The sequence below is a fragment of the Mixophyes fleayi genome, chromosome 2 (assembly GCF_038048845.1).
Source record: "Mixophyes fleayi isolate aMixFle1 chromosome 2, aMixFle1.hap1, whole genome shotgun sequence".
Taxonomy (NCBI): domain Eukaryota; kingdom Metazoa; phylum Chordata; class Amphibia; order Anura; family Limnodynastidae; genus Mixophyes; species Mixophyes fleayi.
Window position 1 is genome coordinate 1480583 of NC_134403.1, and position 23292 is coordinate 1503874.

Consider the following 23292-nt stretch of genomic DNA (forward strand, 5'->3'; position numbering starts at 1 on the left):
CGATAGGATGGAAGAGGTGTCAGGCAAGCCGGATCAAACCGAGAAATCAGGAGATGCCAGGAGGAGAATCCATAATCGTGGTCAGGAACTAGCCGGGTCAGGTATCAGGACCGCAGGAGAAAAGGAATGGTCAAACGTAGCTTGGGTCAATTCACGAGGAGCACTGAGAACGGGTAGTCAAGATCAAGCCGGGTCATACACAGGATACACAGGAATATGAAAGCACAGGAACGCTGGAGATTAGAAGGACCTAATACTCTGGCACCCACTAGGTGCCAGAGCTGACAATTTATAGAGAGAGGAGGCAGTCCGACCTATTGGCGGTGGTGACGTTGAACACCACCGCCGGAATCAGAGAGAAGCGTCCCGTTGCTAGGCAACGGAACGCGCTGCCGCCGCCTGCCCGGAAGTTCGCCTGGTTGCTCGTCAGAGGAAGCAGGCGTCCGTCCCTGTGTGACAGACACAGCACAGGGACGGTGCCTGACAGTACCTCCTCCCCTTCTTTGTTGGATAGATCTTCCTTCAAGGAATTGCTTTAGAAGACGTGGAGCATGAAGATCCTCTTTCTCTACCCAGGATCTCTCTTCTGGCCCGAATCCCCTCCAGTGGACCAGGAATTGGTGTCGTCCATGGAGAACACAGGAATCAGGGATACGACTCACTTCAAATTCTTTATCAGTAGAGGTCCGGATAGGAGCAGGATGATGAGGCTGACGATGGAATTTGTTGAGTATGAGGGGTTTGAGGAGAGAGACGTGAAAGACATTGTGGATCTTCAGGGAAGGAGGCAGACGGATTCTATAGGTCACTGCATTGACAACATGAGTTATGGGGAAGGGACCAATATAACGAGGAGCCAATTTTTTAGAAGGTACCCTCAATTTGAGGTTACGTGTAGACAGCCATACTTTGTCATGAACCTGAAATAGAGGAATAAGTCTCCGATGACGGTCCGCCACTTGCTTGTAGCGTTGAGAAGTCTCCTGAAGTTGGGTTTTGGTAGCTGACCAAATCTGAGAAAAATTCCGTATTAAGCCATCAACAGCCGAACTGGAGAAGGGACCTGACCGGAGAAATCTGGGAGGGTGGGTTGGGTTCCATAAACAACAAAGAATGGAGAGGCACCGGAAGATTCATGGTGATGAAAATTATGGGAGAATTCTGGCCAAGGTAGGAGGTTAGACCATTCCGTTTGATTGTCTGAAGAGAAACATCGTAGAAAGACTTCGAGGTCCTGGTTAACCTTCTCCGTTTGGCCATTAGTTTGTGGATGATAGCCGGACGAGTACTTGAGGTCAGAATCAAGCGTCTTACAAAAAGCCCTCCAGAATTGAGAAACAAACTGCACCCCGCGGTCCGAGATAATTTCACGAGGGCAGCCATGAAGCCTAAATATCTCTTTAACAAAGATAAGGGCAAGCTGAGAAGCAGATAGTAGGTCGGTCAAGGGTACGAAGTGGGCCATTTTAGAAAATCTGTCAACGACAACCCAAATGGTAGTGAACCCATTGCTAGAGGGAAAATCAGTGATGAAGTCCATGGATATACTTTGCCAAGGAAGGTCTGGAGTAGGGAGAGGTTGTAGGAGACCTGGTGGAGCCAACCCGGGGTTTTTACAACGAGCACACAAGGCACAGGAGGCCAAAATTCTTCGTATGTTAGTATGCAGTGCCGGCCATCAAAAGCGTCGACGAAGAAATTCATATGTCTTCTTAACGCCGGCATGCCCCGCAAACTTGGAGGAGTGTGCCCACCGTAATGCCTTGGCTCGTAAATTAGGCTCCAGAAAGGAACAACCCCTAGGGGGTGTCTTAGAAGAGGTGTTGATAAGAGCAATAATTCTGGTGGGTGTTAGGATAGGCAGAGGCTCTAGAGAAATGCAAAGGTCGGTGTTGTCGAAGGATCGAGACAGGGCATCTGCTCGAATGTTCTTGGACCCAGGATGATAAGTCAGGACAAGATCGAAATGTGCAAAGAACGTTGTCCTTCGAGTCTGGCATGGGTTGAGACACAGAACTTCACTGATATAAAGCAGGTTCTTATGGTCTGTTAAAACTGTTACTGGGTGACGAGAGCCTTCTAAGAGATGCCGCCACTCCTCCAGGGCTGCCTTGATAGCGAGAAGCTCCTTGTCGCCAATGCCGTAATTCTTCTCGTGAGACAAAAACTTTTTAGAGAAGAACCCGCAGGGGAGATGCACGCCAAGTTTGGATTTCTGCAATAGTACTGCACCAATACCCACGGCGGAAGCATTCACTTCCAGAAAAAAGGGTTCTGATTGATCCGGTTGGGAAAGGACTGGAGCAGATGAGAAGGCTTGTTTTAAAAGGTTAAAGGCCTTCAGAACATTGGGAGGCCAGCTTCTGGGATTGGATGATTTCCGAGTCAGAGCAGTTATAGGAGCAATAATGGAAGAGAAGCTTTTAATGAACTGCCTGTAATAGTTGGTGAACCCAACAAATCTTTGAATGGCCTTGATGCCTTGAGGAAGAGGCCAACTAGTAATGGCAGATACCTTTTTTGGATCCATACATAGTCCAGAGCCTGATACAATATACCCAAGGAAAGGGACTTGATCGACCTCGAAAATACACTTCTCCATTTTACAAAAAAGTTGATTAGCTCACAGGCGGGATAATACCTCTTTAACGTGAGAGCGATGGGAGATAATGTCTCGGGAAAAAATCAAGATGTCGTCCAAGTAGACAACAACGGAGTGATATAACAGATCTTGGAAGACCTCATTAACGAAGGATTGGAAGACAGCAGGAGCGTAGCTAAGCCCGAAGGGCATAACTAGATATTCGAAGTGTCCATCCCGCGTGTTGAACGCTGTCTTCCACTCGTCTCCTTGACGGATTCGTACAAGAGCATATGCCCCTCAGAGATCCAGTTTGGTGAAGACTTGCGCTCTGCTGATCCTATCACAAAGATCAGCAATAAGGGGCAATTTTTAATGGTAATCTTATTTAGTTGTCGGTAGTCGATGCAGGGACGTAGAGATCCGTCCTTCTTTTTGACGAAAAAGAACCCTGCTCCGGCAGGAGAAGATGATTTTCTGATAAAACCTCGGGCTAGGTTCTCGGAGATGTACTGTGACATCGCCTGAATCTCCGGCAAAGATAAGAGATAAGTCCTGCCACGTGGAATCTGTTTTCCCAGAATTAAATCAATCAGACATTCCCAAGGGCGATGGGGTGGAAGAATCTCCGATCTTTGCTTGGAAAAGACGTCCTTAAAGGATTGGTAGACCGAAGGTAATATGACCTTCTCGGAATGGGTCTGAGTAAGACAAACTCATGGACGAGGTGAGAGGATACACTGGTTACGACATTGCGGGCCCCAGGAGATAACTTCGGCACGGGCCCAGTCAAATTGTGGAAAGTGGGCTCGGAGCCAGGGAAGACCCAAAATAAGTGGATTGACTGAGGTAACACTAGGAATTGGATCCACTCTTGATGAAAGGCTCCAATCCGCAACTGCATGGCGCTAGTGATGCTGGAGATGGTACCATTGCTGACGCAGTTACCGTCCACAGCCGTCAGCGTGAGCGCCTGGGGAAGGTCCAGGATGGATAATTGGAGCTGCGAAGCAAGAGAGGCCGAGATAAAATTCCCAGCGGCACCGGAATACACAAAGGCTAGGGTCTGCTGGGGTCCCTTTGAAACAGTTGTACAGGCATAAGAAACTCAGGGTTGGAACAAGAGTAGGCAGTGAAAACAGCTACTCCTAAGGCGGCCTCCCTCTTACTGTCTAGGAGGAGGCGTTTCCCGGTCTCTTAGGACAGAGACTTAACACATGACCGGACTCCCCGCAGTATAGGCACAATCTCTGCTCGAACCGTCTCTCGCGTTCCTCGGGCGTCAATCTTGAGCGACCAAGCTGCATAGGTTCTTCCGTAGCAGATATGGGATTTTGGAAAGTGGGTGCCAATCGGAGAGGGCGTCTTGCTGAGGATCTCTCCGACGTTCTCTCCCTGAAACGTAGGTCGATCCGAATGAACAGGGAAATAAGGGAATCCAAATCAGAGGGGAGCTCCCTGGTGACAAGTTCGTCCTAGATTCGGTCAGTAAGACCCTGCCAAAAGGTAGCTATGAGGGCCTCGTTATTCCATCGAAGTTCTGATGCGAGGGTGGGTAATTGGACTGCATACTGACCGACTGACAATGAACCTTGTCGAAGATTCAAGAGGCTAGAGGCGGCTGAGGAGACCCGACCAGGTTCATCGAACACCTTGCGAAACATATCGATGAATGCCGCGGAATTCTCCAACAAGGGATTGTTACGCTCCCGTAAAGGTGAAGCCCAGGCCAGCGCTTGTCCGCTGAGCAGGGATATCATGAAGGCTACCTTTGTGCGTTCGGAGGAGAAGGCTGAGGAGTTGCACTCGAAGTGGATGGCGCACTGATTGAGAAATCCTCTGCATTTCTTTGGATCTCCATCGAATTTCTCCAGGAAGGAACTCTGAGCCCAGTAGAAGGAGTCGTGGAAGAAGACAGAGCCACCAGGGCCACAGCGGAGAGAGAGGGGGAGCAGCGGGGGGTTCTGTCGGAGGTGTAGCTAAGGCTCCCTGCAAGGAGTCTAGTCGAGACATAACTCCTTGGACACACTGAAGTAAGCGAGCCTGATCCGCCTCCTGCTGTTCAACTCGGCGGGCAAGATGGAGAAGAAGATCCCGAGCCGAGGGCTCACCTGTTCCATCTGACTACATGGCCAGAGTATACTGTCACGGAACTCTGGGGTATTCTGCTTACTGGTTTCAGCACTACTCACCAAAGAGAACGGGTAGTCAAGATCAAGCCGGGTCATACACAGGATACACAGGAATATGAAAGCACAGGAACGCTGGAGATTAGAAGGACCTAATACTCTGGCACCCACTAGGTGCCAGAGCTGACAATTTATAGAGAGAGGAGGCAGTCCTACCTATTGGCGGTGGTGACGTTGAACACCACCGCCGGAATCAGAGAGAAGCGCCCCATTGCTAGGCAACGGAACGCGCAGCCGCCGCCTGCCTGGAAGTTCGTCTGGGTGCCTAGCAACCAGGCGCTCGTCAGAGGAAGCATTCGTCCGTCCCTGTGTGACGGACACAGCACAGGGACGGCACCTGACAGTATTATAATCATGTTCACTATTCAGGTCATGTTGGGGGTGTAGTGTCCTATGTCTGTAGAGTGTAATAGAATTGTATTATATTATGATCATGTCCAGTGGTCAGGTCATGTTGGGGGTGTAGAGTCCTATGTCTGTATAGAGTGTAATAGAATTGTATTATGATCATGTCCAGTGGTCAGGTCATGTTGGGGGTGGAGTGTCCTATGTCTGTATAGAGTATAATAGAATTGTATTATGATCATGTCCAGTGGTCAGGTCATGTTGGGGGTGTAGTGTCCTATGTCTGTATACAGTGTAATAGAAATGTATTATGATCATGTCCAGTGGTCAGGTGTGCACCAAAGGTGTATAGTGCTTTATAGTGGTATTATAATAAGATCCAGCATTTACTTGATGTTGGGGTATTGCAGAGTCCTGTCTATACACAGTAATGGACACAGAATGGGACAGGTGTATTCCCTTTTAGTGTACAGAGCCGTACACACCTCTATATTAGCAGCATATGTGACAGGTTTCAGACTGATCATCATAAAACATACAGCTCCTTGAGCCATATTTGAACTGTTTTTGGCCAGCGTCACAGCGCCCCTTCCCTCCCCCATCCGGCCCCCCACAGCACAGGCATCGGTGTATATGTGTGTGTCTGAGTCACCTGCCCCACAGCAGAGCATCTGTGAAGTGATGGGATCTGGCTGTCTGTGATTGGCCGCTATAACTACAATAGAGCTGTATCATTTGTACTATATTGTAAAATGAAATCTTCTATCTGCTTCCAGGTCCGGACATGTTCTGTCTCTTTCATGGCAAGAAGTATGGTCCCGGGGAGAGCTGGCATCCTTACCTAGAACCTCAAGGTGTTGTATACTGCATACGGTGCACGTGCTCTGAGGTATGTCTGCTAGAAGCTCTATAGTCTGTCACAGTTCTGTCCCTCGTCCTGTGATGACACAGAGGAGTTACAGGACATTGTTCTTTATATGTAACCAGCGCAGTGACTGTGCTGAGATTCTTTTATCTGTACAAATCTAACAACTTATCTCCAATAATATGAATAGAAACCATTTGTATGTCACACTAATTGCAGCTTCTGTAATAGTGAACCAGCAAATTCATTTTGTCAGATGACTGACAGTAGAGGTGGGGGAGGGGTAGTCTGAGCAGGGGCACCTACCACAAGACAGTTCTTGAATACAATTTGTGATCTGGCCCTGGCTGGGGGGGGGGGGCTGCACTAACCACCTCTCACTAATTGCAGTCAATCTTTCTGTGTTTTCAGACCCTTCAGATATTTTCCTTCGTATCAGTAAAACCAAGTGTTACATTTAATAACTGCAACGTATCCAAGCTTGGCGTACTGCTCTAGTGAGTGCCCCCACCCAGGTACTACCCGTCCCATGTTGGGGGTCTGGTAGTCTATGGGTGGACAGTAGACAACTCTGAGATCTCTTTATACCTGAAACAGAAGGAAATATAAAAAGAGACATTTTTATGACATAAACTTGAATAGAGCAGATTCCAACCCCCCTGGTGTAGTCCAAGCAGGTACTATGTGCTCCCACCCTGCACAGTCCATTGGCTTCATGTAATGTGGTCCCGGGGGATGTGAAGTATAGAAAAAAAACCTCCTCAAAATACCCCAAAATACCCCATAACCTGAGATGGGTTATCTTAGGATCGTACATACATCTTACTCCATCACAGCCTATGAGCCGTCTCCGCTATTATCATCCATCTGCTTCTTAACATCATACTTTAGGTGTAATTGGAAATTCCAGAAAGTGAAATTTTGAGTAAAGAAGTCTTTTGGCATTAAAGATGTTTCAGGAACATTGTCTACCTTGCAGTGCCTGCAGCAGTGATGGCGTTAAGTCTCGGTGAAGAGGCAGCATTACACTAACACACTGCTCCATTATTCGGCTGCAGTGGAGGGTTTCATGACGTGGTTTTAAGTCCCTTTACAAGCTCTAACATTTTTGTTACTAATCCTTTTCCCTGACCACTGTTCCTGAGCCCCCGCCGCGTCTCAGCCACAGTAACAAGGACTCTTTCATAGGCCGGAGAGCCGTGGCCCAGGCCACTTACCAGCTAATTGATAAAGATGTACATACAGCTGACACGTCTCAGCCCACATCAGATGACACTGGCACAGGCTCCCCAGACATCACTGACGTCAGCTGGCTGCCGCTCCTCAGACAGTTTCATTACCCTCACTTAGTGATTCTCAGCAGGGCATTGCGTGCTAATACCTCAGCCATACCCTCTGTCCGCGGCAGCCGGGGATCCTGTGCCTGTAACCAGACCCGTCAATCAAACTCTGTGTGACTGATGCCTGCGGACACCATCATTTGGATGTCATAATTAACTTGTAAATCATTACTCTCTGTTCTAATTCAACGTGTGGGATTACAAATATGTGTAAAGGAAAGATAACAACCACCAACTAAGTCATATATTTCTACTGTACATTGATACAGTGGATCCAGCAAACTTTGTGTATTAAATAAAAAAATATCGGAGAATTAGACATTATGACTCTGATTCATTAAGGAAAGTAAGGCAAAAATAAGTATCTTTTCTCCTGGATAAACCATGTTACAATACAAGGGGTGCAAATTAGTCTATTACTTTGCACATTAGATAAATAATGGCTGTATTCTCATGTAGCACAAACACTTGATAGGTTTATTTTTACACTGAAATTTAAAGTTGATCTAGGACATGTCCTTCCCCAACTATAACTCTGTCCCATATTTTACATTTACCTCCCCCCAATGTAACATGGTTTTGCCCAGGTGACAAGTTACTCCTGTTTTTGCTTTACTTTCCTTAATGACTCCGGCCCAGTCTGTACAGAACCGGTCTCACCTGTATCCTGGAGGACAGCGTTGTACTCGCCTACCTGCTTGATTACTTACCTCTTATACCCCATGTCAGTGTGTTAGACATGGTACTAAATCATCTGTATGGAAAGTGAGATACATACATTTATTTTACCTTCGTGACATTCCTGACAACATGCTGCAATCTGTACCATGTATGGAGCTGATCGCTGGTAGTCAGCTCGATGCTGACTACCCCGACAATACTTACCCCGACGCAGCGACCCCGAACGGCTACTTCACGAGCTGCCTCCAGGATGACTGCTATGACCGACTGCCAGGGATCGCGACCAGTGAAGAATCCGGCCACTCTGCATGACCTCGCTGCCGACGCTCTTCTCCTTGCTGTTAAGGCGTCGCGGTCGGCAGCGAGGTCATGCAGAGTGGCCGGATTCTTCACTGGTCGCGATCCCTGGCAGTCGGTCACAGCAGTCATCCTGGAGGCAGCTCGTGAAGTAGCTGTTCGGGGTCGCTGCGTCGGGGTAAGTATTGTCAGAATAATGCCAGCCCTTATTCCGTACCCCACCTGAGCTGGTGCTATATTACTGTGTACTGTTATTATATTATTATACTGTATGTGGAGCTGGTGCTATATTACTGTGTACTGTTATTATATTATTATACTGTATGTGGAGCTGGTGCTATATTACTGTGTACTGTTATTATATATTATTATACTGTATGTGGAGCTGGTGCTATATTACTGTGTACTGTTATTATATTATTATACTGTATGTGGAGCTGGTGCTATATTACTGTGTACTGTTATTATATATTATTATACTGTATGTGGAGCTGGTGCTATATTACTGTGTACTGTTATTATATTATTATACTGTATGTGGAGCTGATACTATATTACTGTGTACTGTTATTATATATTATTATACTGTATGTGGAGCTGGTGCTATATTACTGTGTACTTTTATTATATTATTATACTGTATGTGGAGCTGGTGCTATATTACTGTGTACTGTTATTATATATTATTATACTGTATGTGGAGCTGATGCTATATTACTGTGTACTGTTATTATATATTATTATACTGTATGTGGAGCTGATGCTATATTACTGTGTACTGTTATTATATATTATTATACTGTATGTGGAGCTGATACTAGATTACTGTGTACTGGAATGATATTATTAAGCTTGGATCTATTATTATATTATTGTATGTGGAGCTGGTCATTACTATGTATGGAACTAATACTAAGTTACTATGTACATATCTTTTTATTGTAATGTGGGTTTAATAGTAGGCACTCATGTGGTAATGTGCGCTAAACCAGAAGCGCCCATCCCAGACTATATGTACATCAGCCTACAGTGCGCTGAACTCTCCAGGTACAGAAACGCGTCACAAAACGCACCTGCTCTTTCAATTTAAATTTTTGTTAATTTTTTTTTTAATATGGTAATTTTAACCTGGATTTCATCTCACAGTTTAGGGAGCCGCGAGTAACAATCCAGCGTTGAACTTACCGTAGTAACGGTAATACCGCTAATGCCGCATTCGTGGCAGAATTGAATTGGCCCCATAGAGCTATTATGATAATGTTCATAGAGCTGTTACAATTAGAGATGCTCACTGACCCCCGTGTTTTGGTTTGGGTTTTGGATCTGGATTACCGTCCTGTTTTGGTTTTGCCAAACCGCCATTGCGTGTTTTGGTTTTGGTGTTGTTTAAAAATTAATGTTTTTGGGCATAAAATACCCAAATTTAGTGCTCAACCTGTTTCTTGGATAAGTAATGTAGTTGTAAAGCTAATAAATTATCAAAAAAAACAGTTCAATCCCTGGTAGGTCTTCATTAATTCAGTGCAGCCATCGTCTTTGGATGTATATTACACCCTACACTTATAGTTAAATATGTAAAGAAATGGAGAAAGCCAGTTTGGTTTCTGTCTCTCTAGGCCCCCCTCCACTTGTAGAAAATAGTAAAAAAATTCAGCCGTTATAGACTGTACAATATTAAGAGAAATGGACAAAGCTTGGGGTCACTCTGTCTATGACACCCTACCCTTAAGGATAAATTGCCCAAAGAGCAGCCTTTCAAGATGGTACGTGATATGGAAATGCCACAAGTCCCTTTCCTCTTTGGGGGTAGATTGCACCCTACACTTACATAGAAAGTTTTAAAAAGATGTTATCTTCATCATCTTCATCCTCACCCTCATCAGTGTGTACGTCATCATCACAGACTATCAATTCATCGCCGCTTGAATCCGCCATTAGAGAACAGTCAGGGCTTGGATGTCTTGGATGGTGAAGGCCTTCCTCGTGGAAGATGTAGTTCATTTTCATAAACATCATTTTCTCCACATTTTTGGGAAGTAACCTTCGACGGCGATCACTGACTAAGTTCCCTGCTGTGCTGAACACTCGTTCAGAGTACACACTGGAGGGTGGGCAGCTTAGGTATTGCAAAGCAAGTTTGTACATGGGTTTCCAAATGGCCTGCTTTTCTTCCCAGTAAGGAAAGGGACTGTCTGACATTTCAGACAGAAAAATTATTGTTTCACACGGGGGAATATGGGTCACCCCAAAGCACTTGTAGTGCAAAAAAAACTTTAGAAATACTGCTGACAAATATCACTTTTGACAGCCAGAAAAATTAGTCTAAAACACTGTGGAATATGAGACAGCCCAAATCACTTGCAGTGCAAAATATTGTCTTACATAGATACTGCTGACAAATATGACTTTTTTTGACAGCCAGAAAAATTACTGTAAAACACTGGGGAATATCAGAGACCCCAAAAGCACTTGGAGTGCCAAAAATTCTTTCTATCCTCCTCTCTTACTGCTCTAACAATTGCTAATACAATTGGTAATAATATTAGAATTGTATAGAATAGAATTGAAACAATAATGTGTCCAAATATTGCTCTGTCCCTGGGCTAATACAGACTCTGACCTAACCCTGCTCTCTCCCTCTGTCACATGGCGATGGATTGCTGTGGAGGTATTTATGCTTTTCAAATCTCGCAAGAACCGAGCTCAGAAATACGAATACGTCACTATGACGTTTTGCCTTGATTTCGAATCCGAACGGGCGGGACAGTACTGAGCCTGCTCGGCTCAGTACTCGGATAGGCGAAATTCAGATGGATTCGGATCTCGGGGAACCGAGCCCGCCCATCTCTAGTTACAATGTTATTGTTTCTTAGAACTGTCACAGTGTTACTGTTTATAGAGCTGTTACAATGTTACTGTACATAGAACTTTTACAACACTATTCATAGAGCTATTGCAACGTTACTATATATAAAGCTATTACGATACTGTTCATAGAACTGTTACATTGTTATTGTTCATAGATCTGTTCCAATGTTACTGTACATAGAGCTGTTCCAATGTTACTATACATAGAGCTGTTACAATGTTACTGTACATAGAGCTGTTACAATGTTACTGTACATAGAGCTGTTACAGTGTTACTGTACATAGAGCTGTTACAATGTTACTATACATAGAGCTGTTACAGTGTTACTGTACATAGAGCTGTTACAGTGTTACTGTACATAGAGCTGTTACAGTGTTACTGTACATAGAGCTGTTACAGTGTTACTGTACATAGAGCTGTTACAGTGTTACTGTACATAGAGCTGTTACAGTGTTACTATACATAGAGCTGTTACAGTGTTACTATACATAGAGCTGTTACAGTGTTACTATACATAGAGCTGTTACAATGTTACTATACATAGAGCTGTTACAGTGTTACTATACATAGAGCTGTTACAATGTTACTATACATATAGCTGTTACAGTGTTACTATACATAGAGCTGTTACAGTGTTACTATACATAGAGCTGTTACAATGTTACTATACATAGAGCTGTTACAGTGTTACTGTACATAGAGCTGTTACAATGTTACTGTACATAGAGCTGTTACAGTGTTACTGTACATAGAGCTGTTACAATGTTACTATACATAGAGCTGTTACAGTGTTACTATACATAGAGCTGTTACAATGTTACTGTACATAGAGCTGTTACAATGTTACTGTACATAGAGCTGTTACAGTGTTACTATACATAGAGCTGTTACAATGTTACTATACATAGAGCTGTTACAGTGTTACTATACATAGAGCTGTTACAATGTTACTATACATATAGCTGTTACAGTGTTACTATACATAGAGCTGTTACAGTGTTACTATACATAGAGCTGTTACAATGTTACTATACATAGAGCTGTTACAGTGTTACTGTACATAGAGCTGTTACAATGTTACTGTACATAGAGCTGTTACAGTGTTACTGTACATAGAGCTGTTACAATGTTACTATACATAGAGCTGTTACAGTGTTACTATACATAGAGCTGTTACAATGTTACTGTACATAGAGCTGTTACAATGTTACTGTACATAGAGCTGTTACAGTGTTACTATACATAGAGCTGTTACAGTGTTACTATACATAGAGCTGTTACAATGTTACTATACATAGAGCTGTTATAATCGTACTATGAGTACATCTGTTAAAATGTTATTGTGGATAAAGCTGTTACAATGTTACCATGCATGGATCCATTGATATCTTTAACACTTGGGTATTTGGAATAGAGTTTATTGAGGTCTTTTTTTTAAATATTTGCTGACACAACTAATTTTACCTTTCACATTTTAGTTTTAATAATATGAATGTCGATTTTTAATTACTGGAAATAGATTTGTAGTCATCATCTGTAATTCAGAGACATATGGAAAACTCACTATTTGTAATTATTATTAGCAGCTTTTGAAATGCGTTGTTCATTAATATATTCCTTATTCTGACATTATTTATACTTATTTGAGGTGTACATGAGCCGTGATATAGAAAATGACCTGGTTACTCCTCATTTTACACAATGGTACTTATATAGTCTGTGTTATTTAGGGAGGAAGTGTCACCTGCTACAGGATAAAGTGTCCAGTCCTCCACTGTGTCCATACGGTCATAGACTCTCAGCAGTGCTGTCCCAGATGTGTCGGTAAGTCATCATCACAGCATGGAGCGTATGCGGCGCTATACAGAGATATTCACCACATAGTCTTACATCAGGAATACTACTCACTGCACCCCGTTACTGGGTCTCCCCATAATGTATCCTCCACCTACACCCGTCCCCTCCCCATAATGTATTCTCCACCTACACCTGTCCCCTCCACCATAATGTATCCTCCACCTACACCTGTCCCCTCCCCAATAATGTATCCTCCACCTACACCCGTCCCCTCCCCAATAATGTATCCTCCATCTACACCCGTCCCCTCCCCATTATTCATTTATCCTCCACCAATACCCGTCCCCTCCCCCATAATAACTCTCTGCTCCTATAGAGTACTCTGAGTAGCACTAGTAGGATATGAATCTAGGAACTGAATCGGAACTGGAATCCGGTATAATTACAGACAGGAACTGTTTGAAGGAACTAAATCCTGGGACATGTGGCCAGACACATGGGACTGGAACCTACTACTAAGAATTCAGAATGTAAATCACAAGGAAACTCAGAACAGAACGAGCTGGAACTGGAGACAAGAACTCAGAACCGTGACACAGAATGGAGAACTCAGGACTGTGCGGCAGCCACAGACCTAGAACCCACAGACAGATACACAGAACTGGAAAAAAGCCCAAGAGACTCAGAATCAGCTGCAGCAACAGAACAGGTGATACCGGTAAAACCACAGGTGCTGCAGAATAGACACTGGATAGTGCAAAGTTCTTACTGAGATAGGCACTCTTGCTGAATGCAGAATATCGCAGGAAGATGAGCAATGTGGAAGTGCGAAGTACTTGCAGAAAGATGAACTCCAGGTAATGCAGGATACTTGAGGTATTTGTAGAAAGATGTGCACTCGAAAATGTAGGATACTTGCAAAGTGTTGATTACTTGGTAATGCAGTATCACAGCTGCTGAATCTGGTTGGTTTGGAATGATCACCTTACTGCATCCAAGATGGCCACTCAATGCAGCAGGAAAAACAGTATGTGTTTGTTTATAAACTAAGATGTGATGGACAGGAATGTTGCAGGGGACCAGGAAGATCCTGGGTAGCCGGATATGACAGCAGAGGACATGGTAAGTGCAGTTAAGACCCTGATGTAGGACCCCCCTCCCTTACGAGTGGCCACTGGACACTTGGATTGGGGCTTAGTCAGGAATTTGAGGTGGAATTTTTTTTATAAGAGATGGAGCGTGAACATCATAAGCTTTGATTCAGGCCCTCTGTTATGGATCACAGTCCTCCCAGTTGAACTAAATATTGTAAGGAATTATGTCGAAACGAGAGTCTCGGATCTCTTTAAATTCTTCACTGTGTTCAGTCTGCACTTCGAGAGAAACCAATTTGGGTGTATGAAACCGATTTAATACCAGTGGTTTTAAGAGAGAGATATGGAAAGAGTTGGGCGCCTTGAGGTAAGATGATAGCTGTAGTTTGTAGAACACTGGATTGATGATCCTGGAGATGATAAATGGTCCAATAAAGCGAGAACACTGAGGGGTAGATTGCGAGTAGACAGCCAGATTCTGTCTCCAGGTTTCAAGCTTGGAATGGCTCCTCGCTTTTTGTCGGCCTGAATTTTGTAGCGTTGGGATGCTTTAAGTAGAGAATTTCCGTACTTGGTGCTAGTGGTTTGCAAAATTCTTTAGGAAGACTTCAGAGACAGGTACAGGAGCTGTTGGAAGTGGAGTGAACAAAGGTACCCTGGGGTGTAGACCATAAACAGTGTGAAACGCAGTGGAAGCAGAGGATTAATGATAATTGTTATGAGGAAATACTGCTCAGGGAAGCAGATTTCCAAAGTCTTGTTGAGAAGAGGAGATGTACAAACGGAGAAATGTCTCTAGGTCCTGATTGATTCTTTCCGTTTGCCCGTTGGATTGGGAATGATAGGCTGTAGAGATGATTAGTTTGATCTGTAGTGCTTGGCACAAGGATCTCCAGAATTTCGCCTTGAACTGAACTCCTTTATCTGAACCAATTTCTTCAGGACAACCATGCAAACGGAAGATCTCCTTGGTAAATAGCTGAGCCAGTATAGGTGCTGATGGGAGACCACAGAGAGGAACAAAGTGTGCCATTTTGGAGAATCGGTCAATAATGACCCAGATGGTATTGAAATTGTCTGAATTAGGCAACTCAGAAATAAAGTCTATAGAAATAAGGGTCCAGGGTTTGGTGGGACTAAGTTGACCAGCTGAAGATTGTCTGGAACCTTTGTGTTATACACAGTTGGCACATGTGGAAACAAATTGCTGAACATCCCAAAGAAGCCTGGGTCAGCAATAGCTTCTCACTATGAAAGATTGAGTTTGCTGACTCCTGCATAATCTGCAATATGCCCATTGGAGCAATTTTTTCCGCAGATTCTTAGAAATACAAAAATTCCCCAGGGGATGGGTGTTGTCAGGCTTCATGACTGAGATGCTGAGTGGGCTAATGATAGGCCTCGGATCCATTGTGATGGAACCTTCCACCATAGAGCATGACAGGGCATCAGTCTTGGAATTTTTTGTACCAGGACAGAAAGTAACATTGACATCAAATTGGGAAAGGAACAGTGCCCGCCGGGCCTGACGTGGATTCATGCTGATTCTTGTGATCTGTGTATATTGTGACAGTATATTGAGCTACCTCAAGTAAATGCTTCCACTCGTCGAGTACCATCTTGATGTCAAGCAGTTTCTTATTCCCTATGGCATAATTACATCAAGCTGGTAAAGATTTTTTGGTGAAGAACCCCCAGGAGTGCCATTGCTCATCACTGATCTTTGGGAGAGAACTGCTACTACTCCGACAGATGAGACATCGGCTAGATTTACTAAACTACAGGTTTGGAAAAGTGCAGATGTTGCCTATAGCAACCAATCAGATTCTAGCTTTCATTTATTTAGTGCATTCTACAAAATGACAGATAGAATCTGATTGGTTGCTATAGGCAACATCTCCACTTTTTCAAACCCACAGTTTAGTAAATATACCCCATCATCTTCAAAGTAGAATGGATGGGTGAAATCTCATACACAAAACTGGAAATAAGCCCTAGAGACCCAGAAACAGCCGCAGCAACAGAACTGGTGATATTGGTAAAAACACAGGTATTGCAGAACAAACATTGGATAGTGCAAAGTTCTTACTGAGATAATCTTGCTGAATGCAGAATATTGCAGGACGATGAGCAGCTTGGAAGTGCAGAGTACTTGCAGAAAGATGAAATCCAGGTGAAGCAGAGTACTTGAAGGAAGATATGGACTTTAGAATTGCAGGTAATTGTAAAGAGATGTGCATTTTAAAATGCAGGATACTTGCAAAGTGATGATTAGTTGGTAATTTAGTATGTTCACAGAACGCAGTGTAATCATGAACAGAGCAGGAACAACTGGAACCTGAAGCCAAGACCGATCCTCAGGAGAGAAGTGTGTTGTTCTGGAATGATCAGATCTCAGCAGCAGGTTTAAATAGGGTCCTGAACAACTATTGGCTGCACAGTTCATGTGATCACAGCTGCTGAATCTGGTTGGTCTGGAATGATCACCTGACTGATCCAAGATGGCAGCACCCATGCAGCAGAAAAAAATAGTATGTGTTTGTTTACAAGTGAAGATGTGATGGACAGGAATGCTGCAGGCGACCAGGAGGGTCCTGGGTAGCTGTGATATGATGGCAGTGGACATGGTAAGTGCAGCTAAGACCCCATAGTGTGACACCCTCTCCCAGAATTAATTTCTCCTCCACCAAAACCTGTACCCCTCTCCCATAAATCATTTCTACTCTAACAACACCCGTTCCCCTCCACCATAATTCCTTTCTCCTCCACCTCCACCTCTCCCCTGCTTATCATAACACTCAGTCATAGCTCAGAGTTGAAATTCCATCAAGTATCTGTGGAGTGATTTCAAAATTGCATTTTCCCAACTGTCCCATCCAACCTCATGGAGCTCATACAAGTAGGCAGCAACGGGACTTACGTCCGAATATGAATCAGGCCGTGGTTTGCTGCGGTGACTCACTCTGCTGTGTCTCCTTTCTGCAGAGGCGCATTCTCCTTCTGGACTACGAGCCTCAGCCAAAATTTGCCAGCATAACGGGACAACCTACCAGCAGGGCGAAATGTTCACTACCCATGAGCTGTTCCCGTCCCGGCAGTCCAACCAGTGTGTACAGTGCAGCTGCTCGGTACGTTCTGTGTCCACACCAATATTGTCTGACTGTGTCCCTAATCAGCATGAAGGAATAGTGAGATGTGTAGGATGTCAGAGGTTTGTCTTAAATGGTGGAAGCTATATTCATGTCATGGCATAAGGCATTACCAGGACTGACAGCAATGTGACAGTCCCAACAAGCCTATTTATAACATGATTAATGCAGATTTTATACATTATTATTATTATTATTAATTTTTATTTATAAGGCGCCACTAGGTATCCGTGGCGCCGTACAGGGACATACAGAAACGCGATACAGGGTGAGACAGCACGTTACAGTTAACAAAAAGCACAGTAACTCAGAAGAACAAAGTACAGCTAGATGAGAGGTGAGAGCCCCCAGCGGTGAAGCTAGAGGGGCAGAAGGGCAGGAGGACCTCACGGAGGAGACAAGGAGCTGGAGAGCAGAGTTAAGGTGGTGGAGAACAGGAGGAGAGGAGGCCCTGCTCAAAGGAGCGTAGAATCTAAGGGGAGGGTAGGACGGACAGAGACACAAGGGTGGGAGGAGGAAAGGGGGAGAACGCAGAGAGGGAGAGGGGGGAGAGGAGAATTAAGAGGAGGGAGGCAGGAGGAGGGCAGGATAGGGAGGGCGGTAGGTGGGAGGCTGGAAGGAGGTCGGTTAGGTGGGGGACTGGAAGGCTTTGAGGAAGAGGTGGGTTTTTAAGGCCCGTTTGAAGCTGGACAAGTTGGGGGATGTTCTAATGGAGCGGGGGGGCTGGTTCCAGTGAAGGGGGGCAGCGCGGGAGAAGTCTTGGATGCGAGCATGGGAGGAGTTAACCAGGGGGGAGGTGAGGCGACGGTCAGTAGCTGAACGCAGGGGGCGGGATGGAGTGTGGATGGAAATACATGATAATTCCTATTAATATAAGGTGCAATTCATTAACTACAGTGTCACAAACTGAATCTTCTGGAAAGTTGTATTGAAAAGAAAAAGAAAGTCTCATTCCAGATTAGAAATAGCATCACGAATTCCTGTCTCTAAGTGTAAATAGATATTGGAGAACCATAGTGATGAGATGGTCACCCACAAGCAGAACTAATGTCAGTCAGGACATGTCCTGCTAGTTCAGCTCCCCAAATTAATGGAAACCTATTGAATTCTGGATTGTGTGCTTGGCTAATTTGTAATTGTTGTTAATAAGATGGAACTTCACCACCAAGCTTCCCCCAACATTAAATTACACAAGGTTAAAGCACTAAGCTACTCTTTAATTAGGTACAAGGTCAAGTATTTATGTGGAGAGATACAACTGGGAAGGACAGCTTTGATTTGCCCTCATCTATTGGTCCTCTGGCTAACAGAAGATATCCATGAACATTAGAGATAAGGCAGGAATGAGGAAGCTGCCTGACCATGTATGGATGCTACATCTTGCCCACCGACAATGAACCCTGCTTTATGAGGTTTTCCCAGGCCCTGGTCCACCAGTTAGATGAGGCGACCATACCGGTCAAACGTTGACATGAAGAGGGGTGAAGGTTCCTCTACTATTTCCAGATCTGCTATCTTGCCATGTACACATACCAATCCTCTGTGTGTCTTTAGTCTTAGACTGTGTCACCTCCCGGCTAGATAAGGAACTGAGTCAATGTTCCATAAGTCAGGTCTGGAACAGATACAATTTGGTGCACCTCCTCATCTCTACCAAGCCAGCTAACGGGTTCACCTTCATGCACTGCCCATAACCTACTTAGACATAGAAGCATCGTATTTGTGAACTAGGCCCAGCTTGAGAGACCAGGGGTGTAGGTCCTGAAACCTGGGTTATAGAAACATGCAGTTATGCGTAGGGATGGAGACTAATAGAAAGCTTTTTTAGGATCATTTACTTTTAAGATTTTAGATCAGGTTTTGGATCAGGTTTGAGACTTGTGGTTCTATTGCAGCCAGAGAACCATAGGTTGCCTACTGCAGTCTTAAGAGCCTGTCTACAAAAAGGTTAATGACCAGTAAGTGATGTTGTCATCCTGAAAGCACCCTGTTATTTCAGTAATGGCTTCTCCGCAGCCCACAGTATTTGTATAACCCAGACTTGGTCAGTTCCAAGTAGTTGCCTCTGTCTTTCTGTTCCAGGAAAGTCTGAGCCTGGCTCTAAATCAGCCGTTTACGAGATTCTGGTTGACTTTATGGGTGATATTTGTGATTTTTATTGTATGTACGAGGGAATGGAGAAATGAGATCTGCCACAACTGGGATCCTCACCGCACTCCCTGCAAATGAATGCCGGCTGTGAAATGTTATATAAGGCTGATTATCACCTGCTTCTGCTACATGTCCAGGACGTGAAGGGCAGCTAGTGTGAGAGGTCCTGGTACCGCTCTCTGCCTCCATGAGGGGAGAATTAAACCACTTATAAGTATGACCTCACAGGATAAATCCATTGAGTTCCTTGTCCCACATGCACAGCGCCCCGGTTACTTTCCTCATAGCTCCTGTTCTGGTATATTATATATTATATATATTATATAGGACATTTCATCAACTAATGTGGATCGCAAGATATTCTTAGAAGAAATTATAACTCATTTTATTGATATACTTACAATACTGAAACCTGGAATAAATAGTAGTAATTTGTTATGTAAACTAAATAAAAGGTTGTTTTTTTTTTTTTTGTTCCTACACATTAGAGCTGTGAGCTGTCATTACGATGCTTTTCTCTTTATAATAGAGAATTATTTCCTGGCTTATATATTGTTATCGTTTACTGATAAAGCACCAGCAACTTCCACAGTAATGTACATGTGTAATCATATCAGTGTATCTTATATCTGGAGAGGAGTGATGTCATTACTGTGAGGCATATCTTATATCTGGAGAGGAGTGATGTCACTACTGTGAGGCATATCTTATATCTGGAGAGGAGTGATGTCACTACTGTGAGGTATATCTTATATCTGGAGAGGAGTGATGTCACTACTGTGAGGTATATCTTATATCTGGAGAGGAGTGATGTCACTACTGTGAGGTATATCTTATATCTGGAGAGTAGTGATGTCATTACTGTGAGGTATATCTTATATCTGGAGAGTAGTGATGTCACTACTGTGAGGTATATCTTATATCTGGAGAGTAGTGATGTCACTACTGTGAGGTATATCTTATATCTGGAGAGTAGTGATGTCACTACTGTGAGGTATATCTTATATCTGGAGAGTAGTGATGTCACTACTGTGAGGTATATCTTATATCTGGAGAGTAGTGATGTCACTACTGTGAGGTATATCTTATATCTGGAGAGTAGTGATGTCATTACTGTGAGGTATATCTTATATCTGGAGAGTAGTGATGTCACTACTGTGAGGTATATCTTATATCTGGAGAGTAGTGATGTCATTACTGTGAGGTATATCTTATATCTGGAGAGTAGTGATGTCATTACTGTGAGGTATATCTTATATCTGGAGAGTAGTGATGTCACTACTGTGAGGTATATCTTATATCTGGAGAGTAGTGATGTCACTACTGTGAGGTATATCTTATATCTGGAGAGTAGTGATGTCACTACTGTGAGGTATATCTTATATCTGGAGAGTAGTGATGTCACTACTGTGAGGTATATCTTATATCTGGAGAGTAGTGATGTCACTACTGTGAGGTATATCTTATATCTGGAGAGTAGTGATGTCACTACTGTGAGGTATATCTTATATCTGGAGAGTAGTGATGTCACTACTGTGAGGTATATCTTATATCTGGAGAGGAGTGATGTCACTACTGTGAGGTATATCTTATATCTGGAGAGGAGTGATGTCATTACTGTGAGGTATATCTTATATCTGGAGAGGAGTGATGTCACTACTGTGAGGTATATCTTATATCTGGAGAGGAGTGATGTCATTACTGTGAGGTATATCTTATATCTGGAGAGGAGTGATGTCACTACTGTGAGGTATATCTTATATCTGGAGAGGAGTGATGTCACTACTGTGAGGTATATCTTATATCTGGAGAGTAGTGATGTCACTACTGTGAGGTATATCTTATATCTGGAGAGGAGTGATGTCACTACTGTGAGGTATATCTTATATCTGGAGAGTAGTGATGTCACTACTGTGAGGTATATCTTATATCTGGAGAGTAGTGATGTCACTACTGTGAGGTATATCTTATATCTGGAGAGTAGTGATGTCACTACTGTGAGGTATATCTTATATCTGGAGAGGAGTGATGTCACTACTGTGAGGTATATCTTATATTTTGTGAGCTTATATTTGGAATATATCTGTAATAATAAACCTCTAACTCATAAATAGACGTCTTTTAGAAGGTTAACCACCAGGGGGGGGCTGGCAAATTTTAGCCCGGGGGGCAAGTCTCGATTCAGCAGCCTATTAGGAACATTTTGAAGGAAAAAAACAATGCATATAGCCCAATAGCCAGCCCAAGATAGCCCACCATGTGACTGCCCCAGGGGGCAGATGCCCCCCAGCCCGGCCTGCCCCTGCTAACCACAGTCCTGTATCCAGGCACTCGGCTTCACAGAATCCCTTGGTGACTATTAATATACTTTTATTTTACAGTAGGGGTATATTGTATGTGTGTATATAAGTATACATTGGGCCATGTTCAATTAGCTTGGATCTGGCATGGCAGAAGTCCGGGTAAAACGATCAATATGGATGTTTTGGTTCTATGTACTAGGTACCGCTGGTGTGATATACCCACACACAGTGTGAGAGGATGGAGGATGCGATGAGGTGACTCCCTGCTGGAGTGGCTCCGGCTTGTCATACATCGGTATCTGCTCTCAGATTTGTCTCTATGTTCTAGGATGGACAAATTTACTGCGGCTTGGTGACCTGTCCAGAGCTGGTCTGTTCTTCCATGCTCACTGTGCCAGACTCGTGCTGCCCTGTGTGCCGAGGTAAGGAGAGTGTTTCCACGTCAGTAATTATTAAGTAACATGACATATAGGGGAACGTTGTGTGGGTGCGAGGGCCCCCCAATATTGGTTCTACCTATGCCACTAACCATATCTCTACATGGTGTCTTTCGTGGCTTTGAAATGTAAGAATAATGTAAACATAATTTATTTTTTGCTGCAGGATTTTGTTAACAAATACTTTTACTTCTCTGACAGGCCTCTTCTGTATTCACAACTGCATGAACGCAAATGGTGACCTCATATCTGTGTTTCCACGTAGCGCAATACTATAAACATTTATACAGAACATTTCTGCTGCTATTAACATAGGATAAAACCCAATCATTATGTTGTGCTGGATTGTACAGGAGAGTGTACTGTAATTCTTTGGCCCGTCTTCAATTTCACACCAGTTTTGTGTACGTGGAAAAATGATTCTGATGTTTCTTACAGCACACTGCCATATTTATGAGATATTCCATTCAATAAACGTCATTGACTTGAATCAATCAGTAAATCATAATACAATATATACAGTACAGTACCACCCAATTTTGACATCATTAAGGCAGCTGCTAGTTAGTAAGTGCAGAGATTTAATGTGTATCTGTGAATACACTAGTTGATCTCTTTCCCGTGTGTGTGTCATACACTGATTTTAAAGAGAAGTATTTGAATTTTTGGGGTTAAAATATGAAGATATTTTTCTTAGTGTGATCTGTGATGGAGGTGCCGACATCGTAGCTGAATTTGTCCTCATTTTGCTGGTTGTGTTTTGCAGATGGGTCGTACGAGCGTTCGGTTGAGGAGGAGCCGCTACAGCTGAACAGAGGTGTTGTACGTGACATTTCTTCTTTTCGTGTCTCTATATATCCTGGTCCTCATTGCTTGTTAGCCTACAGTAATGCAGCACATGTGAGTCACACCGAGCACGTGTTGGGCAGCATGCCTGAAGAGTACCATGAGTAACGCAGGGTGTGCATACAATAAACATGCATCATTTAATACACAATACAGATGAGTTCTGAATACAATAAGGATAAGAGCACAACCTGCGAGTTATTTCAATGTTTTGTATACAGGTATATGATTTATTATTCAGTATCTTTGGCGTTTTACCGATAAGGGCTTTTACTGTAATTGTAAGCTTTTGGGGCCCTGAAGAATTCAGACCCACTACCAGCACTCAGTTACTCTGCTCCAGAAGGC

General features: G+C 43.6%; 1 protein-coding gene across 2 annotated transcripts in view; it reads left to right on the forward strand.

Moving 5' to 3' along the window:
- Window positions 1-23292, forward strand: part of CHRDL2 (chordin like 2) — a 150561-nt gene that overhangs the window by 101567 nt on the left and 25702 nt on the right. For both annotated transcript variants that reach the window (XM_075198320.1, XM_075198319.1), the window contains 5 exons: window positions 5892-6004; window positions 12898-12991; window positions 17044-17186; window positions 21990-22083; window positions 22865-22920. In XM_075198320.1, the coding sequence (XP_075054421.1) occupies window positions 5892-6004; window positions 12898-12991; window positions 17044-17186; window positions 21990-22083; window positions 22865-22920 (500 nt within the window). The remainder of the gene's footprint in view (window positions 1-5891; window positions 6005-12897; window positions 12992-17043; window positions 17187-21989; window positions 22084-22864; window positions 22921-23292) is intronic.